This window comes from Nerophis ophidion, linkage group LG13 (assembly GCF_033978795.1).
Source record: "Nerophis ophidion isolate RoL-2023_Sa linkage group LG13, RoL_Noph_v1.0, whole genome shotgun sequence".
Taxonomy (NCBI): Eukaryota; Metazoa; Chordata; class Actinopteri; order Syngnathiformes; family Syngnathidae; genus Nerophis; species Nerophis ophidion.
Window position 1 is genome coordinate 33361023 of NC_084623.1, and position 22785 is coordinate 33383807.

Here is a 22785-nt window from a genome sequence, read left to right on the forward strand (position 1 = left end):
CCATACTACAACCCCAAGGTACTTAGACACACTTACACCAGTGGATTCATCGAAGAGAAGGTTGAAACTCTGCTCACCCAAATCTCTTGTCAACTTTTTAAGAAAGTATGGTGCTAAGATTTTATTTATCATTGTAGTAAACTTGGTCCTGTGCATCTTAAATTTAGCGGCTGTAGTAGAGTGAGATAAAGTTAATTTACATGCTTCCCCCAATGTGGTCGAGCAATGAACAGTGTTCAGCAATAGCTTGAGCCATTGTTGCCTTAGCTTTTTTTGTAATTGTGTCCAATAATTAATGGCAGATTTTGTGTCAATTTGCTTTGAGTGGGACCATAAGACTTTGCATTTTGAATATGTTTTTGGGTATTCCCCACGTGCGGCTGGGGAATATTGTCTCAGACAGTCGAACAACGAACACTGGTACTCCTCAGAGCTGTGTACTTTCCCCCTGGCTCTTCTCCCTGGACACAAACTGCTGCCCGTCCAGTCACCAGTCCGTGAAACTGCTGAAGTTTGCTGACGACACTACCCTCATCGGGCTCATCTCGGATGGCGACGAGTCCGACTACAGGAGAGAGGTGGACCGGTTGGCTTCCTGGTGCAGCCTCAACAACCTGGAGATGAACGCCCAGAAAACAGTGGAGATGATCATGGACTTCAGGAAAGTCACAGCCCCACCATCCCCCCTCACCCTGATTGACTCTCCCAACCCCCGTCTCCATTGTGGACTCCATCCGTTTCCTGGGCACCACCATCACCCAGGACCTCAAGTGGGAGGCGACCATCAGCTCCCTCATCAAGAAGGTCCAGCAGAGGATGTACTTCCTGCGGCAACTGAAAAAACTGAAAGTGCCGACTGAGATGCTGGTGCAATTCTACTCAGCCATCATCGAGTCCATCCTCACCTCCTCCATCAACGTGTGATTCCCCGGCGCCACAGTCCGGGACAAGCATCGATTGCAGCGCATGGTACGTGCTGCTGAGAAGGTGATTGGCTGCTAACTCCTACCCCTCCAGGACCTGTTCTCCTCCAGGACCAGGAGACATGTGGGTCGGATCACAGCTGACTCTTCTCACCCTGGACACAAAATATTCTCCCCTCTTCCCTCAGGCAGGAGACTACGGTCCATCCAGACCCCACACTCCCGCCATCTAAACAGTTTTTTCCCCTCGGCCATGAGACACGTGAACAATAACAGGATCTGAGAGCTCAGTTACAGCTCATGTTATTCTATTCCGTGTTATATGTGTTTTATGTTGCACGATTGCACCAGGTAAAATTCCTAGTTTGTGAACCTGTTCTCAAACAATGGCAATAAAACTTTTCTGATACTGATGTTTTTTTTTTTTATTTCAGACATCTTGGCAGAAAAATCAGCCTTACAATATAAGCAGAATGTCCTTGGGTGATCACCAATACATTGTTTTAACCAGCCTTTGAACTCAGGGATTTTTTCCCGTTCCTTCCTGTATTGTTAGGTGTACAGTTTAGACTGTTGCATGATGAGCTAACTTTTTTAAACTTTTGTCACAGTGGGACACACACACACTCAGCAAAAGACTGTGGCTTTGGGCAGTCTGCAAATCAAATTAATCGATTTATTAAAGTGTGATAGACGTGAAGAATATTATTATTACATGTCGTCGCCTAATAAGCCAGGGTGGGTATCGTAGTGCCGCAGTTTTGCGCATGTGAGTGCTTTGAAACAGGGGGAGGAGCTCATGGCAGCACTGCTCATTCACCTCCAAGACAAAACACTAGAAAAGTCTCTAAAACACAAATAAAAATCTCCAATAACATCGGGAAATTTGCTGGATTTGTCACTGTATCTGTGGTGTTGCTCTGTAGTTGTTAACAAAATAAAGTCGCCGGAGGACATTGGAAGTCGCCAGTTTTAGCGGACATGGAAAGTATTGACAGATCGATAGCTCCGTCTCGATTTCTCTTTCTCAAACCAGTAATAGTAACACAAGTTAGCCGGCGGCAATGCTTGTGTTACTACTACTGGTTTAACAGAACATGCATTTTTTAAAAAGTGGCTATAGTTTTCACAATCACTAGCGCTATTGTTTTAAAATTGCTTGTCGGCCTGAGAAATTTGCTTGGTGTTCGTGGGACCCATTACCTCCCTGCTTGGGGGGGCGTGGTTAAGAGGGGAGGAGTTTATTTACAGCTGTTGTGTGCGCAGTTGTGCGCTGCACTTTCTAAAGTAGACGTTACTGTCACATATGCATGATTGATTGATTGATTGAAACTTTTATTAGTAGATTGCACAGTACAGTACATATTCCGTACAATTGACCACTAAATGGTAACACCGCAATAAGTTTTTCAACTTGTTTAAGTCAGGGTCCACCTTAATCAATTAATGGTACAAATATATACTATCAGCATAATACAGTCATCACACAGGTTAATCATCATAGTATATACATTGAATTATTTACGATCCGGGGGGTGGGATGAGGAGCTTTGGTTGATATCAGTACTTTAGTCATCAACAATTGCATCAAAAGAGAAATGGACATTGAAACAATGTAGGTCTGACTTAGTAGGATATGTACAGCGAGCAGAGAAAATAGTGAGTTCAGATAGCATAAGAACAAGTATATACATTAGAAATACATTAGATTATTTACATTAGGTTATTTACAATCCGGGGAGATGGGATGTGAATGGAGGAGGATTAAGGGTTGAAGTTGCCTGGAGGTGTTGTGCGGTGCATGTACAGTAGATGGCAGTATTGTCCTGTTTAAAAGTGTCAGATGCTGTTTACGGCAGACGAACTGCCTTACGGTAGAGTGGTAGACGTAAACCGGACTGCTGTTGTTTTGTGTTGTTACTGCGCTGGGAGGACTTAATGAAACTGCCTAACAATAAACCCACATAAGAAACCAAGAACTCGCACTCGATCATTCTAAAGTTATAACGTAATTGGGCAGACACGCTCACAGACACGTCACTCAGGTCCTCATAGAGCTGGAGGGGGCGTGGCCGCCAGCTCCGCCTGAATTTCGGGAGATTTTTGGGAGAGGCGCTGATTTTCGGGAGTCTCCCGGAAAATCCGGGAGGGTTGGCAAGCATGAGTCCTGGAGAAGCAACTATTTGCAGTTATGTTGTTGTTATGATGAAATCTAAATTTTTATCATTAGCTCACATCACACAAAGCCAATGCGTGTGCACGTGTTATGTATAAGCGAAGATACGTCATTACATGCTGAAAGCCGTAAGACGCCAGAATATTACACACAAACACAATTGAAAGTTAGCGCCTTTGAGGCATCCGTGCAAAGGTTGCAAACAAGCCCTTTACAGGGCGGTCTACGGGACGCACATTTTTCAATATGTTTTAAGCATTATATATAATCCCACTCTCTTACAGCTTTTAGTACGTAATTACATAAACTGCACACGTATGTAGCACGCGGATTAGCTTCATGTGTTGTTAGCTAATGATGGCGATTTGGATTGTTAACGTTACTAATCATTGAATGTGTAGCGGTGCCTCATTTTACAAGGGTATAAAGATACGAGGTGTCTCTCCGCTTTTTGTTATGCTTTGAATTGCGAGCAAAATTTTAATTATGAGCATCTGGGCCGCTAGTTGGTGTAGCTAATTCCAGTGAACCCAGTAAGATCTGCCTTTCGTATTAGCAATATTGCTAGAGATCGACATAACTTTGTTTTCCAACCATTCCATTCAATCCAAACCTTTAGCAGGAGGTCCTGCTCATTTCTCATCATCATACTTGCCAACCTTGAGACCTCCGATTACGGGAGATGGGGGGCGGGGGGTGGGGGGCGTGATTGGGGGTGGAGCGGAGGCGTGGTTGGGGGCGTGGTTGGGCCGGGCCGTGGTTAAGAGGGGAGGAGTATATTTACATCTACAATTCACCAAATCGAGTATTTTCATATATATATATATATATATATATATATATATATATATATATATATGTATGAAATACTTGACTTTCAGTGAATTCTAGCTATATATATTTATTTTATAAATAAATATATATCAATAAATACTATTTATTTTATAAATAAAATAAATATTGAATTTCAGACGGCACCTATCAAATACACAGTAATAAAAACACAGTCGTTCTACTAACTGTACTGTGCTTGCTGGTTAATAAAAAAAAAAACAACAACAACACATACTTTTCACTATTCGAGTAACCTTTGTTCTGCCATTTGCGTACTGGCGAGAGTCACTTGCCGTCAGGTGCGCAACACCACATAAATTGTTGGCCAATCAAAAATAAACCCCATAACGCTATAGTCAACATTCACCAGGAGATGGCGACAGACAACATAGAATCACTCTGTTACAGACGGCGTCTCCATGGCTGTAACTTCCTCGTTCTTCTGCTTCGTCTCCTTGTGTGTGCAGTTTTTTTTTTTTTAATCCGTAGATGCTGTAACGTGATTGGGCAGGCAAGCTGTTTATATAGGTGGAAAGCGGATGTGAAAACAGGCTGTCCCCACTCAGGTCCGCATGGAGCTGCAGGGGGCGTGTCCTCCAGCTTCGCTGAATTTCGGGAGATACTCGGGAGAAAATTGCTCCCGGGAAGTTTTCGGGAGAGGCGCTGAATTTTAGTAGTCTCCCGGAAAATCCGGGAGGGTTGCCAAGTATGCTCATCATCCATGTTGGATCTAATATGAGACGTGAAGCCGCCAATCAAATCAAAATAATTAGTCTTTTTCTGGCTTCTGGAAGAGGTAAATGCTGTACATTATTACTGTATTACATTACTTTATAAAATACTGCACTGGAGTTGTATGACTTATAGATTGGTTTTTAAACATTTCTAGTTTAAAAGTTAGTTTTTCATATTTTTAAAAGGCATGTTACATTGTACTGTTTTTAGAAGGGCAAGCATGGATTAAATACATTTCAACTCATTTCAAATGGGCGGTGCATCATTAAACTACCAGTATTCCAAATTAAGAGTTTTGTCGTGGAACACAATAAGCTCGTAATTAGAGGTACAAAGTAGCTAGCTAGCAGCTAATTGTGTATCTCCATACACATTGTCGAGACACATTCCTACTGTGAATTCACAACACCGCCCTCTATTACAGCAAATTCACTACATTTTATAGAATCTTTGAGAACATTATTAACGGAGGTTGAGACTAAACATGTTACACATCAAGACCAAATCAGGCATGCTAATGGCTAAGCTAACCTAAAAAAAACACCAATAAATGAGTGTTCAGTAAACTAAGAAGTGTAGATGGAACCATGTTAGAGCAGCCAATAAGCTGTTATTAACATGAAATTAACTAGTAGGTTAGGTTAAGAAGAGTCTCGAGAGAGGATAACATAACTGTTTCTTATTGGTGTGTCAGCATTGTCACGGTCAGTTCACGAGAAGTAAGAGGGTGGTTCAATCAAAAAATTGGTGGTGGACGCCAAGAGTAATATCACTATATGATCAATACAAGAGGGAATATGGCGATATTTTATTCTTAAAATAATTGCTGTTTTGTTTTTGTCATTGTGTACAAATTCAGAAAATAATTTGTTTTCCAGAAGAGGACTTTGGGGGCAAAAAGAAGTCCAATGCGTAATAAATATTAGATTTTGATAATGTTTAATTATTGTGTACTGTTGACTTTGTTTTTGCAATGCTATGTAGTAAAAGACAACAAGGAACTAGTTTAAATATTGTGCTGTCGATAGAACTGACCACAAATACTGGTACATTTAAAATTAAAATGTACAGGTAATACATGTAATTTGTATATGGGAATGCCCTTGCTTGGCAGCTCCCGCCATCAGTGTGTGTATGTGTGTGTGAATGGGTGAATGTGGAAATATTGTCAAAGAGCTTTGAGTACCTAAAAGGTAGAAAAGCGCTATACAAGTACAACCCTTTTACCATATTGGTATTGGCCGATCTCACTCATGGATGATTGGTATCTGAATTGGCAGCATAACGTTGGAAGTCAAAGCTGGGAATGATGTCACAGCTGACCTGAGTTATGAGCGTTCCAGTTATAAGGTTTGAAATCAAAATGACCACATCCAGGAAAACTATTCTCGCTTATTTTGAATGTAAACAATTTATGGAAAAATATGCACTGCTTCAACCTTCTTGCATGGTGGTTCAAGAGGAAAAACACAGACCCTATTATTGCCTGTGATGTAGATCGTAAAACACATGACCCCATTTAATTTACACAACAGTAACATTACCTCATATGAACGTCCAACAATTCATCGTATATGGCTGATTTATCCATCTATGTAACTCTTTTCTACCGGTTGTCCTTCTCATGGTCGCGGGAGGTGTTGGAGCCTACCCCAGATGCACTCGGGCGGAATGCGGCGTACACCCTGGACAGGTCGCCACCTCATCGCAGGACCAACACAGATAGACAGACAACATTTACACTCACATTCACACACTGGGGCCAATTTAGTGTTGCCAATCAACGTATCCTCAGATGGATGTCTTTGGAAGTGGGAGGAAGCCGGAGTACCCACAGAGAACCACAGACTCACAGGGAGAACATACAAATTCCACAGCCCACGGATTGAATCCAGGACCTTCGTATTGTGAGGCACACGCAGCAACCCCTGGTCCACTGTGCTGCCCATATGGCAGATTTAGTGCAAAAAAAAAAATAGTGTCAATAACGGATATTGTTGGGGGAATGGATTTTCACCTCTAGAGGACAGACACATTTTATTAAGTTTATACATTTTATTTAAAGTATTTTTAACACCCAAATCGAGGCCAATACTTAAAGTAGTACCGGTACTACATAATGAACACCTTCTTATCGTAATTATTAAATGTTTTTTTGTTTTTGTTTTTTTTTAAGATTGGCCTAATAATTAGACTTAGACTTCCTTTTACTATCATTCAAATTTGAACCTTAGAGTACAGATAACAACGACAATTTGTTGCATTAGCTCGTTGTAGTGCAGGATAAAAGAGCGATAAAAGGCGCAGATATAAATAAATAGATTGTTGTACAAATAAATATATTACATTTCTGCATATGCATCCACGTTTATGGATGTATGTTATATTGTTTTTATATTCCAACGAGTTAATCCGTTTTTGGGGGGAATCGAGGGGATTATTATGATGCGATCAAGATTCTTATGGCCTGAGGGAAGACGCTGGAGGTTCTGCTACGAAGGCTGCGGAACCTCTTTCCAGAGTCCAGCAGTAATTTTCTGCAATGTTCAAGTGCAGGCTGTGTTTATTGTAATGTTTTATAAATGCTGCAGGCCAAGAAAACAACACGACCCCCAGGCAAGACTTCGGACACATGCCGCTTTATTGACAAGATGAAGCAAACGCTATGTGACCTTTGAACTCTTCTGGCTTGAGAAGTTGTGGGTGAGGGTGATATTGCAGCACATCAGCTTGTTCAGACCCCCTCCTCATCTCCTTGCTCAGACACACTGATACTGATACTGAAAATGATACTTTTTTACTTGAATTTACACAGGATCACTGAATGATTTTTCGTGTTTTGCCTTTGATTAGAATCTGAATAACACACAGGACAAATGTATTTGGCAAACCCCAAAAAATACAACCAACTTATTTCTGAACAACGTGGGTCAATGTAAAAAAAACAAAAAAACAATTATTGGCTTTTATTACTTGCACAATTGTTTGAGCAAAACAATATCAACAACCCAAAAAGCCCCCCAAAATCCCTTTGTACCCAATAACTTATTCCGTAGGTTCATAAACAATATAAATAAATACCAAACAAAACAAAAATTCATAGATATTTCACATATGTTCTTGCATGTGTGGTTGGAATATAACATACAGTATATGTATAAATGTGTTTGTTTCCGATTTAAAGGGTAACATTATCACCAGACCTACGTAAGCGTCAATATATACCTTGATGTTGCAGAAAAAAGACCATATGTTTTTTTTTACCGATTTCCAAACTCTAAATGGGTGAATTTTGGCGAATTAAACACCATTCAATTTATCGCTCTCTGAGCGATGATGTCAGAACGTGACGTCAGCTACGTAGTCAACGCCATTTTCTCCACCACATTACAGCCAGTAAGTCAAATCAGCTGTTATTTTCCATTTTTTCGACTGTTTTCCAGTACCTTGGAAACATCATGCAAAGTCGGTGTGTTGTCGGAGGGTGTAACAACACGATCAGGGATGGATTCAAGTTGATTTACGTAGAATGTGCATCAATTAGCACGGCATGCTAATCGATGCTAGCATGCTAGTTAGGCTAGCTGTATGTACATATTGCAGCATTATGCCTCATTTGTAGCTATATTTACATCCAGCCTTTCTCTCCATCCACATTTAATGCCAAACAAACACTTACCAATCGACGGATTTAAGTTGCTCCAGTGTCAAGAGATGTGAAAGTCCCTTATTTGGTTTTTACCGGCAATGCTACGACAGAGATGGCAAGAATGTCTGGATATCCTGCGACACTCAAAGCAGATGCATTCCCAACGATAAAGTCAACGAGATCACAAAGGTGAGTTTTGTTGATGTTGTTGACTTATGTGCTAATCAGACATATTTGGTCACAGCATGAGTACCAGCTAATCGATGCTAACATGCTATTTAGGCTAGCTGTATGTACATTTGAAATTATATTTACATCCAACGTTTCCTTCCACCCACATTTAATGCGAAACAAACACTTACCAATCGACATATTTAAGTTGCTCCAGTGTCAATGCGAAAGTCCTGATCGTTTAGTCTGCACATTTTACCGGCGATGCTAAGGCAGACATGCATGGCCAAATAGCGTCAATAGCTATTCGCTCAATAACTTCAGTTTCTTCTTCAATTTCGTTTTCGCTATCTGCCTCTATACTCCAACCATCCGTTTCAATACATGCGTAATCTGTTGAATTGCCTAAACCGCTGAAATCCGAGTCTGAATCCGAGCTAATGTCGCTTGCTGTGCTATCCACCATCTGTTCGTATTGGCATCGCTATGTGACGTCACAGGAAAATGGACAGTGGCTTCGCAAATAGCGAAAATCAAGCACTTTAAAGCTTTTTTAGGGATATTCCGGGACGGGTAAAATTTTGAAAAAAACTTTGAAAAATAAAATAAGCCACTGGGAACTGATTTTTATTGGTTGTAACCCTTCTGAAATTGTGATAATGTTCCCCTTTAAACACTCTGATTTACCCACATGAAAGAAGAAGCCACACGTGTGCATGCACACATACACACACACACGCACGCACACACACACACACACACACACACACACACACACACACACACACACAAACACACACTATCTGGTGTATGGAATGTTTGCTTTGTTTGGGTCCAGTTACAAGGGGGAGGGTCACTTGTCTATCTGTCTCATCCTGACATCCAACATCACAATAATGGGAAAAACAAGACAATGAAAAACAAGTTTGGGGTATCTTTAAAGATGATCTATGATGATTCTAATCTACATTTAGAACACTTACTTCTGGTCTACATAATATGTACCGGATATGCTTTGGTGGAGATTTTGCGTAGATTTTGTTCCTCAGTAATTTTTATAACCCGCTTTTTGAGTCAGGCAAACTCTTTGTGGAAGCATTCTCTTATCGCAAATGAAACCATGCCCCACCCTCTCCAAAAGTATCAAGATGTATCTTTTAAAAATGTACACAATTTTAAATATATATCTTGAAGGTGAACACTGTTAAAAAAAAACAGCAAAACACAGCATTTAGAGGCATCCTAAATTGCGTTTAAACTTACGCCCAAATGAATGAACCTAATCATTTGACACTTTGGCATTGTTAAAGTATCCAAGTATCCAACATTGGAACAACATTTATATGGCAGAAAAAAAGGGAACCATCCTGGGTTTACATTCAGCAAACAATAATTTAAATCCAGTGTCATGCAGTTCAAGATATGACATTAAATTCTGCTGCATTGAAAGCGTTTCTAACTTGACTAATGTCAGTATTCATTCTAACAAATGACTGTCAGGTAAAATACATGGAAATAACTTACATTTTTCAATCAAATCCCATTAAACATTTCAAATGTGCTCTGGGCTTGACTTGAACTTCCTAATTGACATAGATATAAAAAAAGAATAAAGTTGTTGCCATGTGACTCTCAAGACATGACTTCCTGAAAATGGCAGTGTCATGTAAGCTATTTCCTTTTCAAAAGCCTCTTTATTATTAATATTAATGCAATATTGGAGTCAAAAACACTTATCACTTGGTATTATTTGTATTTGTCGATAAAAACACATATCAAATAGTTTTAGTTGCATATTAGTGACAAATACAAAATCTCCAAGGCAGAAATGCATTAGAAAGTATCCAGTAACAAACGTATCTGCATCATTCAAATGACTGAGTCATGATCGTTACGTAAGTAATTACGTCGCCAAAAACATTTAAAGACAGCATATGTCTGAAACAAGAGGGTTTAAAGGGGAACATTATCACAATTTCAGAAGGGTTAAAACCAATAAAAATCATTTCCCAGTGGCTTATTTTATTTTTGGAATTTTTTTTCAAAATTTTACCCATCCCGGAATATCCCTAAAAAAAGCTTTAAAGTGCTTAATTTTCGCTATCTGTGAATCCATCATCCATTTTCCTGTGACGTCATCCAGTGATGCTAATACGGATAGCACAACAAGATATAGCGATATTAGCTCGGATTCAGACTCGGATTTCAGTGGTTTAAGCGATTCAACAGATTACGCATGTATTGAAACGGATGGCTCGAGTATGGAGGCAGATAGCGAAAACGAAATTGAAGAAGAAACTGAACCTATTGAGCGAATAGCTATTGACGCTATTCGGCCATGTCTGCCTTAGCATCGCTGGTAAAATGTGCAGACCAACAATCGGAAGTTTTGCATCTTGTGACACTAGATCAACTTAAATCGGTCGATTGGTAAGTTTTGTTTGGCATTAAATGTGGGTGGAGGGAAACGCTGGATGTAAATATAGTTTTAAAGGCACATACAGCTAGCCTAAATAGCATGTTAGCATCGATTAGCTGGCAGTCATGCCGCGACCAAATATGTCTGATTAGCACATAAGTCAACATCATCAACAAAACTCACCTTTGTGATTTAGTTGACATTATCGTTGGAAATGCATCTGCAGGTTATCCATACATCTCTGTGCCATGTCTGACTTAGCACCGCCGGTAAAATGTGCAGACACTCCGGCACATTCAATGGGGGTCTGGCGGCAGATTTCTTTGACTTTATCGTTGGAAATGCATCTGCTTTGAGTGTTGCAGGATATCCACACAATCTTGCCATCTCTGTGGTAGCATAGCTTTCGTCGGTAAAGTGTGGGGAACAAACGACTGACCATCTCGTCTGCTTTCCCCACACCCTCTTATTTTGAATAAATTTCATCCAATTTCTTGTGACTTTCGCATCTTTGGTTCGGTGGTGCAACTTGAATCCCTCCCTGTTAGTGTTGTTACACCTTCCGACAACACACCGACGAGGCATGATGTCTCCAAGGTTCCAGAAAATAGTCGAAAAAACGGAAAATAACAGAGCTGAGACGCGGTGTTTGTAATGTGTTTTTGAAAATGGCGGCTTTATTACCTAAGTGACGTCACGTTCTGGCGTCATCGCTATGAGAGCGATAAATAGAAAGGCGTTTAATTCGCCAAAATTCACCCATTTAGAGTTCGGGAATCGGTTAAAAAAATATATGGTCTTTTATCTGCAACATCAAGGTATATATTGACGCTTACATAGGTCTAGTGATAATTAATAATAATTAGGTAAGTGTTTTTCATACTTACCATTCTTCTCTGTTTGTGTAACTTAATTTGATCAGATCTTTTCTGACATCCCACACTACAAAATAATAAAACTATTAATGATTAGTGCTGATATTGTATCATATTCATAGTATGGTATTGGCCAATACTCAAGACGCCAACATCGGTATCAGAAGTGAAATGTTTTTTTTCGTACACCCCTAGTTAAGACAGAAGTGATGCATATTAATGGTTTCCAAAGTGGAGCCCAGGGACCACCTTCAGCCCACAGTTTGCCATACGGTTAAAAAAAAAGATTATTAATCATGTGTATCATTAAAATATTACACTAATCTGATTTGTAATCAATAAAAGAATATAAGATGGGTTTTTTTCAGACATGTTTTACATTGATCTACATTGGACTCATTTAAAGGTCTACTGAAATGAGATGTTATTATTTAAACGGGGATAGCAGGTCCATTCTATGTGTCATACCTGATCATTTCGCGATATTGGCATATTTTTGCTGAAAAGATCTAGTAGAGAGCAACGACGATAAAGTTTGCAACTTTTGGTCGCTAATAAAAAAGCCTTGCCTTTAGCGGAAGATGTGGCGTGACGTCACTGGTTGTAGGGCTCCTCACATCCTCACATTGTGAGCCTCCAGCAGCAAAAGCTATTCAGACCGAGAAAGGGACCATTTCCCCATTAATTTGAGCGAGGATGAAAGATTTGTGGATGAGGAAATTTAAAAGTGACGGACTAGAAAAAAAAAAAAACGGCGATTGCATTGGGAGCGATTCAGATGTTTTTAGACACATTTACTAGGATAATTCTGGGAAATGCCTTATCTTTCTATTGTGTTGCTAGTGTTTTAGTGCGTTAAATAGTACCTGATAGTCGGAGGTGTGTGTCCATGGGTGTGTTGACGCCAGTCTCTGTGGGAATTAGTCACAGCAGCTGCAGCACGACAGAAGCTCTGCTGATCTCCGGTAAGAGGCGACTTATTTCCACAATTTTCTCACCGAAAACTGCCAATCGACATGTAGTCGTGATCCATGTTCGCTTGACCGCTCTGATCCATAGTAAAGCTTCACCTCCGGGAATTTTAAACAAGGAAACACCGTCTGTTTGTGTGGCTAAACGCTAAAGCTTCCCACCTCCATCTTTCTACTTTGACTTCAACATTATTAATTGAACAAATTGCAAAAGATTCAGCAACACAGATGTCCAGAATACTGTGTAATTGCGCGATGAAAAGAGACGTCTTTAGCCGCAAGTGGTGCTGCGCTAATATGTCCCCTCCAACCCGAGATGTCACGCGCAAGCGTCATCATACGCGCCACCATTCCGTGACGTTTTCAACAAAAAAAACTCAGCGCGAAATTTTTAATTTTAATTTAGTAAACTAAACCGGCCGTATTGGCATGTGTTGCAATGTTAATATTTCATCATTGATATATAAACTATCAGACTGTGTGGTTGGTAGTAGTGGGTTTCAGTAGGCCTTTAAGCATCTATAGTGTAGAAAATATATAATGTTTAAACTGCATGCCGTCTTGCAGCATACAGAGAGCAAAACAAATCCACCCGCTTCCTTCTGCTCCCTCTCTTAAACTTCACGTTTGCTCACCACTGCCCTCCTCCTTGACCCCTCCCCTTGTGCTCCCTCCTACAGACCGTGGAGCGCTCAGCCTAAAAGTTTTAACAAATCCGAGCAGGCGGCTCAAATCTCACACACCCTCTCCCAGACACACGCACGCACACACACAGTCAAACAGCTGCAATGTGCAACACAGAATAAGGCTGAGGTAAGTTGGCTGCAGCTGTTAGTCACGATGACATCATCACTGTGTTTTATGAGCGTTAGAAAGCTCCTCAAGTCTAAACTAATGTGAGTCTGTCTTCTTGTTTCTCATGCATTCTCGCAGAAGAGCAGAGGTCTTTGGAAAAGAAGCAGCTGAATTAGACATCAGGTATATCTGACCTTTGACAACCCTGCTCACCTTCCAACCTACTGAGGGACAACATATCAACCTCCAGACTTCGAAGCGACCAGTACCTAATGGAAGCAGCAACTTTGGCTGAGATGGGAGACCTGTGTCATCCTCACTCCTCCACCACAGACGGAGAGACAGTGTGCGAAGCTCTATGCCGTCACGAGAACACCCTGAGAGATGCCATCAGAGCGATCCACATGGACGTCAGCGCCTTTAAACTAGGTATGGAGCGTCGCCTGGAGGACGCGGTCAACCTTAGCGGGACTCTTGGACGAGCTATGGCTCAGCTACAGCTAGAGAACCGTGAGCTCAGGACTCAACTGCAAGCTCTGACACAACAAGTGGAGCTCCTGGGTGGGACAACGTGTGAACCAAGCGGCAGCAAGAATCATCTCAATGACATCCATACCGGCCGTCGGGAGATCAAGGAGGTGATCGGTCCGAGTCACACCAGCCTTGTGTCCCCCCCTGCCACCAACACATATTCCTCAGGCAGTCCACCAATTGGGTCAAGAGTTTCCACCATGGTGTCGGGTCCTGGTTCTACCAATAGCCCGTCCACTGCCCGCTTCTCCAGTCGAGCCACATTTGCTCTGTCCAGCAAAACCAACGTGAGTACTTCATCATTACAAAACATACTTCCAGAATTTGATGGCGTTGCAAGAGTGCACTTTGCAGACATTTCACTCATATTTGATTGCTGTTGATACGTGTGTGCACTCACACTCGCGTTTTAACTGTACCAGGGTTATTCTTCTTAGTTTTTCTGTTTATATCCATTATGCAAGTTGGTGTCCAGGTTGACCTGTGCATGTGCTGATGGAGGCTATTACTTATGTGGCTAAGACTTTTAAGCAACTGTATCGTTTGATAAAATAGATCAACTAATCAATTTCATTACATTTTAAAGAGTCTTTCCTATGAAAAATTGTTTTGTGTATATCAACATGTGTTGTGGTATTATTCACTTCATTATTACTAAGCATGGAGAAATAACAATAAAAACATAGGTAGGGGTTTTACGCTCTGATATTGATAACAGATATGGGTCCGAAATCGGATTATACCATATTGTATCTAAAATTTCAGATACAAGCTTTTTCTAATATTCCAAACAACAAAATAATACAAGTATGTATGGCGTGTGCTAATATCGTTTTGGATTAATGTCGGTACCAGCCAATACTCAAGGATCCGATTGCAGTATCGTAGCTGAAGTGATATATCAGTTGTATCGGTATTAGACCAGTTACACTGCGTCAGAGCTTGCACACAGTGACTTCCTGTTCGACGCTAAGTAAGCTTCGAAATAAAAGCATGACAGTGTTCACCTGGATTCTATCACATACAAGAAACAACACAAAATAAACAGGATGTGTCTTTAATGTTTCTCTGTATTGATAGCAACTGAAAGAAAGGTTTTGTGCATAGCTTTATTGTCATTTTAATCCTGACACATCTGACATAATCTGAATAAAAAATATGCACAAATGGATGTAACTGTCATAGGTTAAAAAATCATTCTATATGTGCAAGCTAAGTCTAGTTTCAGTTTCAATTTCAGTAGTCGACAATTGGCTATTTGTGAAGAAGGAGCTGAGCCGGAAGGCAAAGCTCTCAATTTACCGGCAGATCTACGTTCCCATCCTCTAACCCAGGGGTCGGGAACCTTTTTGGCTGAGAGAGTCAAAAAGCCAAATATTTTAAAATTTGTTTCCGTAAGAGTCATATATTATATTTTTTAACACTGAACACAACTAAACGCGTGCATTTTTAAGTAAGGTCAACACTTCTAGAGTATTATAGGTCTCTTATTCTTTGTAATAACATCGTTATTCTGAAACTAACTGTGGAGGGGGCGTGGCCTGCGGGCCTACAGCGACCTGGGGTGTACCAGGAAATCAGCAACAGGTGCGCAGCCAGGAGGAGGGACGGGGTTGGGGCTGGAGCCAGAGCGCGAGCGAGAACGAAAGAGAAACATACAATTACTGGAAAGCAACTGAGAGGCTTATTGAAAAATAAAACAATATTGTAACCCTGGAACAGGCTCTCATGTCGGTGCTTGGTGGTCTGAAGAACCCCCAGGAGGACGGGCCCCACACTAACCAATAATAAATAAATAACTTCATACCATTAACGCAACTTCTTGAACAGGTGTGGTAGAAAACGGATGGATTAAAAATGCATGAGAATTTTTGATATTTTGAACGTTATTTTTAACACTGTGATTACAAGTGGAATAATTCATTACTTACCGTGTTAAGCAATTTCAGCTCAGATTTATCCGAGAGCCAGATGCAGTCATCAAAAGAGCCACATCTGGCTTGCGAGCCATAGGTTCCCTACCCCTGCTCTAACCTATGGTCATGAGCTTTGGGTTATGACCGAAAGGACAAGATCACGGGTACAAACGGCCGAAATGAGTTTCCGCCGCCGGGTGGCGAGGCTCTCCCTTAGAGATAGGGTGAGAAGCTCTGCCATCCGGGAGGAGCTCAAAGTAAAGCCGCTGTTCCTCCACATCGAGTGGAGCCAGATGAGGTTGTTCGGGCATCTCGTTAGGGTGCCACTCGAACACCCCCCTAGGTAGGTGTTTAGGGCACGTCCGACCGGTGGGAGGCCACGGGGAAGACCTAGGACACTTTGGGATGACTATGTCTGGCCTGGGAACGCCTCGGGATCCCCTGGGAAGAGCTTGACGAAGTGGGTGGGGAGAAGGAAGTATGGGCTTCCCTGCTTAGGCTGCTGCCCCCGCGACCCGACCTTGGATAAGCGGAAGGAGACGGATGGATAGTCGACAATAACTTTTATTAGTCAGCCAGCTGTAGTGGCATTGATAAAACCAGGCTCCACTGCAGAAAGCTTATTGTTGAACTGTAAAAAAAAGACATTTCAAGATGTTTACTAATGAGTTATAAAGAGCTTATAACACCATTATTACTCTATTTATGAATGTAAATGTAGTGTTTTCAGACATAATTTCATTTGAAATGTGTTGTGTTCAGAGATTGCTTGCATGTAAGACAGACATTTGAATTACATTTTTAGTTCAGCTTCTATTTCTTTCCTCATCTCATGGGAAAACAAGTGTACATTGTTGTCATATTTGTACTGATTAACCACATTGTGTCCAACATGTATTTGCAACACGGAGGAGGTAATGCTGTAATTGTAATGTAATTTTCAAAGTTGGGAACGGGCTGTTGTGGTCAAGGGTCAGATTGTGAGTGTAGCCTAAGCTACATGGTGTTGTGGCTGCCAAGCTCCAGGATGCTTTAAGATTAACTGTATCATGAGACAGGCATGCTCCTTGGTCTATCATTCTGCACAGTCACTCACAGGAAAGGTCACGTGTTGGTGTGAGTTTTTTTTTTTTCATTTTCCAATTCATCCAAGAATCCTGCTTTTATTTGCTTTTAGAATTTTTTTAAATCTTCAAACCATTGTTTGAATATTCTCAATTTCTTTCCTGTCATGTTCTCACATCATTCCATCCATTCATTTTACTTTGCTTATTTGGGTCCTGGTCACGGGGGCCAGTTTGGAGGGAGAAGTTTAGAAGGCATCAGGGCTAGATGCCAACTAGAGCTTCTCTCAAAGGCCTACTGAAATGAGATTTTCTTATTTAAACGGGGATAGCAGGTCCATTCTGTGTCATACTTGTTTATTTCGCGATATTGCCATATTTTTGCTGAAAGGATTTAGTAAATAACATCAATGATAAAGTTTGCAACTTTTGGTCGCTAATAAAAAAGCCTTGCCTTTACCGGAAGTAGCAGACGATGACGTCACCGGTGTGAGGGCTCCTTACATCCTCACATTGTTTCTAATAGGAGCCTCCAGCAGCAAAAGCTATTTGGACCGAGAAAGCGACAATTTCCACATTAATTCGAGCGAAGATGAAAGATTTGTGGCTGAGGATATTGATAGCGAAGGACTAGAAAAAAAATAAATAAATAAAATAAAGTTAAAAAATAAAAAAGGCAATTGCATTGGGAGCGATTCAGATGTTTTTAGACACATTTACTAGGAGAATTCTGGGAAATCACTTATCTTTCTATTGTGTTGCTAGTGTTTTAGTGAGTTAAATAGTACCTGATATTCGGAGGGGTGTGTCCACGGGTGTGTTGACGCCAGTGTCTGAGGGAAGTCACGGCAGCTGCATGGACGGCGCAAGCTCCGCAGATCTCCGGTAAGAGGGCGACTTTTTACCACAATTTTCTCACCGAAACCTGCCGGTTGACAAGTGGTCGGGAACCATGTTCGCTTGACCGCTCTGATCCGTAGTAAAGCTTCACCTCCGGGAATTTTAAACAAGGTAACACTGTGTGTTTGTGTGGCTAAAGGCTAAAGCTTCCCTCCTCCATCTTTCTACTTTGACTTCCCCATTGAATTGAATAAATTGCAAAAGATTCAGCAACACAGATGTCCAGAATACTGTGTAATTGCGTGATGAAAAGAGACGACCTTTAGCCGCAAGTGGTGCAGCGCTAATATGTCCCCTCCAACCCGAGACGTCATGCGCACGCGTCATCATATGCGTCATCATTCCGCAACGTTTTCAACAAGAAACTCCGCGGGAAATTTTAAATTTTAATTTAGTAAACTAAACCGGCCGTATTGGCATGTGTTGCAATGTTAATATTTCATCATTGATAAATAAACCATCAGACTGCTTGGTCGGTAGTAGTGGGTTTCAGTAGGCCTTTAATGTTTGAGTTTGAGTATGAGTTTATTTCGAACATGCAAGCATACAACATGATACATCACAATTTTCAGTTTCTCTTTTCAACATGTTCGAAAAGGAGTAGGAAGAAGCAGAGTTTATTTCATCCTACCCGTTTTCTTTTACATAAATGTTGCTAATACTTTTGTTCACCTCCTGTTCTCAATTTATTTACAATTTACTCCATAGGTAATCACAATACAAATAAATAAATAATAATTGGTGAAGTAAGTTACATTTTATATGATGAGATAAATAAGATTATTTTGACACTGAAAGAATGTATGAATGAAATAAATTCAGAATGTTTATCATGGTTCTTCTTCTTTGCACTTTGTAAACACTTTGAGGAGTTTCTTGAAGTGGATCATATTAGTACATTGTTTGATTGCTTTGCTTAATTAATTCCATAATTTAATTCCACATACTGATATACTGAAGGTTTTAAGTGTTGGACGAGCATACAAATGTTTTAAATTGATTTTAAATTATATTTCTCCTCTTTTTTGAGAATAAGTTTTGTATATTCTTGGGTAGTAGGTTTTAGTTTGCTTTGTGTATAATGTTATCTGTTTGCAAATTCACTATGTCGTGGAATTTCAGTATCTTTGTAACTCAGATATGGTAACACTAGCGAGCAGTAGAGAATATGAAGTGATTTTTGGTCTGGAACATGTTTTGCTTTCATTATTGACATCTTTTTTGCTACTTTACGTTGTATATTTTTTACATGAGATTTCCAGTTCGATTTATCATCAATCATTATACCTAGAAATTTGGTTTCATTTACTCTTTCAATTTCTATTCCGTGTATTTGTATTTGTGTTTGACTTTCTCTTCTACTGTTACCAAATAGCATTATTTTAGTTTTACTGAGATTCAACGAGATTCAGTCTGTTTTTGTCAAACCATCTTTTTATTATGTTAATTTATTCTGTTATTATTTGTATTATCTTTTGGGTGTTCTCTCCTGAACAAAAGGCTGTTGTATCAATGTGGAGGAGCAGTGCCTCTACTCTGAGGATATTCAACTTAACTGTTTTTGGGGCCACATTTTCAGAAAGGTAAAGACCAGGGGGCCAGGTTTCCTCCTTTCCTATTGGTCTTATTTTGTACAAGTGTGTTTGTTGAACCAACTTCCTTTACAGTAGACATTTGATTTTGGTCTATTTATTTTGTCAGTTACAGGACTGATCTGATGTTTTAACGACCTTCTGCTGATTATCACTATGACAGCACTACAGTGTTTTTAAGAATCTGCTGCAAATATGTGAACCTCTCACAAGTTTTTTTTTAACTGAACTTGCTAGCCACCAGTTTAGTACCATAAATGATGAAAAAGAAAGGACCTAAAGTGGAACCTTGAGGAACACAACTAGTATAATATTACAAACCCCGTTTTCATATGAGTTGGGAAATTGTGTTAGATGTAAATATAAACGGAATACAATGATTTGCAAATCCTTTTTAACCCATATTCAGTTCAATGCACTACAAAGACAAAACTCATAAACATGATTTTTTTTTTGTAAATAATTAACTTAGAATTTCATGGCTGCAACATGTGCCAAAGTAGTTGGGAAAGGGCATGTTCACCACTGTGTTATATCAGCAGCATATGTTGTTCCAAAACCTGTATGTACCTTTCAGCATTAATGGTGCCTAAACAGATGTGTAAGTTACCCATGCCTTGGGCACTAATGCACCCCCATACCATCACAGATAACAGTCTGGATGGTACGCTTCACCTTTGGTCCGGATGAAACGATGTCGAATATTTCCAGAAACAATTTGAAATGTGGACTCGTCAGACCACAGAACACTTTTCCACTTTGCATCAGTCCATCTTAGATGATCTCAGGCCCAGAGAAGCCGGCGGCGTTTCTGGATGTTGTTGATAAATGGCTTTCGCTTTGCAGAGTAGAGATTTAACTTGCACTTACAGATGTAGCGACGAACTGTATTTAGTGACAGTGGTTTTCTGAAGTGTTCCTGAGCCCATGTGGTGATATCCTTTAGAGATTGATGTCGGTTTTTGAGGGATCGAATGTCACGGTCATTCAATGTTGGTTTCCGGCCATGCTGCTTACGTGGAGTGATTTCTCCAGATTCCCTGAACCTTTTGATGATATTATGGACCGTAGATGTTGAAATTAATACATTTCTTGCAATTGCACTTAGAGAAACGTTGTTCATAAACTGTTTGACTATTTGCTCACACAGTTGTGGACAAAGTGCAAAGGGGTGTACCTCGCCCCATCCTTTCTTGTGAAAGATTCAGCATTTTTTTTATACCCAATCATGGCACCCACCTGTTCCCAATTAGCCTGCACACCTATGGGATGTTCCGAATAAGTGTTTGATGAGCATTCCTCAAATATATCAGTATTCTTTGCCACCTTTCCCAACTACTTTGGCACGTGTTGCAGCCATGAAATTCTAAGTTAATTATTATTTGCAAAAAATAATAAAGTTTATGAGTTTGAACATAAAATATCTTGTCTTTGTAGCGCATTCAACTGAATATGGGTGGAAAATGATTGGCAAATCATTGTATTCCGTTTATATTTACATCTAACACAATTTCCCAACTCATATGGAAACAGGGTTTGTACTAGAATATATACATAAATACGTTGAACAAATGACTACTGACTGCATCTGATGTAAAAAAGCTACAGCGACACAGTAGTTACATAAATCAGAATACGTTTTATTTGTTTTTTTTACTGCCAAATATGGAGAGGACTTAAAGGAATCACTTGAGGAATGCCTCAGATATGTGAATCACAAGTTTGGACACCAGTCTTCTATGTTTGCTAGGAAGGTTAAAATGTCAAAGCAGGTAAGTATCTTCCAATGTGTTGATAGTGGTCAGAGTTTCTATATAAAACAAGTGCACATTAGTGTTTAAGAACGTTTGCTGGAGAAATGTCTCCCATGTTTGGAATTTACATCTGGGTATGGTGTCTTTCACGGGGCAGATTTGGCCAGCAGTTGAATAGAGCTGCTTTTCTCTGAGACTACTACTACTACTACTACTACTACTACTACTACTACTACTACTACTACTACTACTACAACTGAAGCTCCTTCCCTGCCAGGGCGGTGACATTCCTTATACTTAGGGCCAGATTTGGCAAACAAAGACTGGGTTGCTGAGGCTCCGTCCTCAGCTGCCACCCAACACACAGAGCAACAGACCCTTACGTTGCTTTCCCCCGCAGGTAGTGGGTCATGTGCAACTCAATCGGGCAGGACCTCATGGGTAAAGGCCTGACTGACTACGAGCTTTTGTCAAAAGCCTGGCTCTTGGGCAAGAGTCTTCAACTGAAATTTAAATAGTTCCAATTCAGAATATTTCCTCAAGCAAAGGTTCAGGGATTCTCCACCGCTTTTCTCGAGTGTCTCTGCATTTAGAGTCGCCATGATTAGTGCCTGGAATGCTCTTGTGTTGAACCACCCTTAGTCTGGGCCCTCAGCTAGGACAAATTTGGCTTGGGAGACCCTAATTTGGGCATATGGACTGAAGCAACTGTTTCTAAAAGATCACTTGGGACCTTACTGCTCAACCACAGTAAGGTGATGACTATTCACATTTGCTTTTAATACAACATTTCAGCAACAGTTTAACCAAGGTCTAATCCTGGGATTCCAACCAAATGCATTTGCATTGGGTTGCGGATGTTCACTGGGTTCACCAACACTAACTTTACCATGAATTGATTAACGCGGACGCCGACTTAAACATGTTGAAAAACTTATTCGGGTGTTACCATTTAGTGGTCAATTGTACGGAATATGTACCGAACTGTGCAATCTACTAATAAAAGTTTCAATCAATCAATTAAAGCTAACCAGACAGCTGGATTGACGAGACAGGACGAGTGAAGTTCTTGTTTCACCGCAAGACAATTTGTGTGTGGAATAAAATCTTTGTTCCCAACTCAAAAAGAAGAAGGGAGGTAGACTTGCCCTTTTCCCCAGAATTTTGAGCTTTTAACCTTTGATCTGTTGACTCAAGGCCTGGCTCCGCATATTGTGATGTTATGTTGATGTAAACTATGTGAACTACAGAGTGTTTTATACTAAAAAATCAACCAGCTCTTTTATTTTGTATATGTGTCATATTTCCTGTCTTGCTTCACTCTATCTGTGTAAAATTTCTGCAGCTTTGCTCTGACATCTAGTAAAATAGAAACAACACATTTTTTTACTTTGGACAGGGTCTTTTAAATAACAAATCTTATGAAATTCGTCATATTGAATTTAATTTAATGTAATATTAATCAGATGATGTATTAAAG

The 22785-nt window shown here is 40.3% G+C and overlaps 1 protein-coding gene across 2 annotated transcripts in view; it reads left to right on the forward strand.

Annotated features, from left to right (window-relative positions):
• The first annotated feature begins 13433 nt into the window (after nt 1–13433).
• The window catches only part of smtnl (smoothelin, like), a 108412-nt gene continuing 99060 nt past the window's right edge, over nt 13434–22785 (forward strand). For both annotated transcript variants that reach the window (XM_061918813.1, XM_061918814.1), the window contains exons 1-2: nt 13434–13566; nt 13687–14366. In XM_061918813.1, coding sequence (XP_061774797.1) covers nt 13821–14366 — 546 coding nt within the window. In that variant the 5' untranslated portion in view covers nt 13434–13566; nt 13687–13820. The remainder of the gene's footprint in view (nt 13567–13686; nt 14367–22785) is intronic.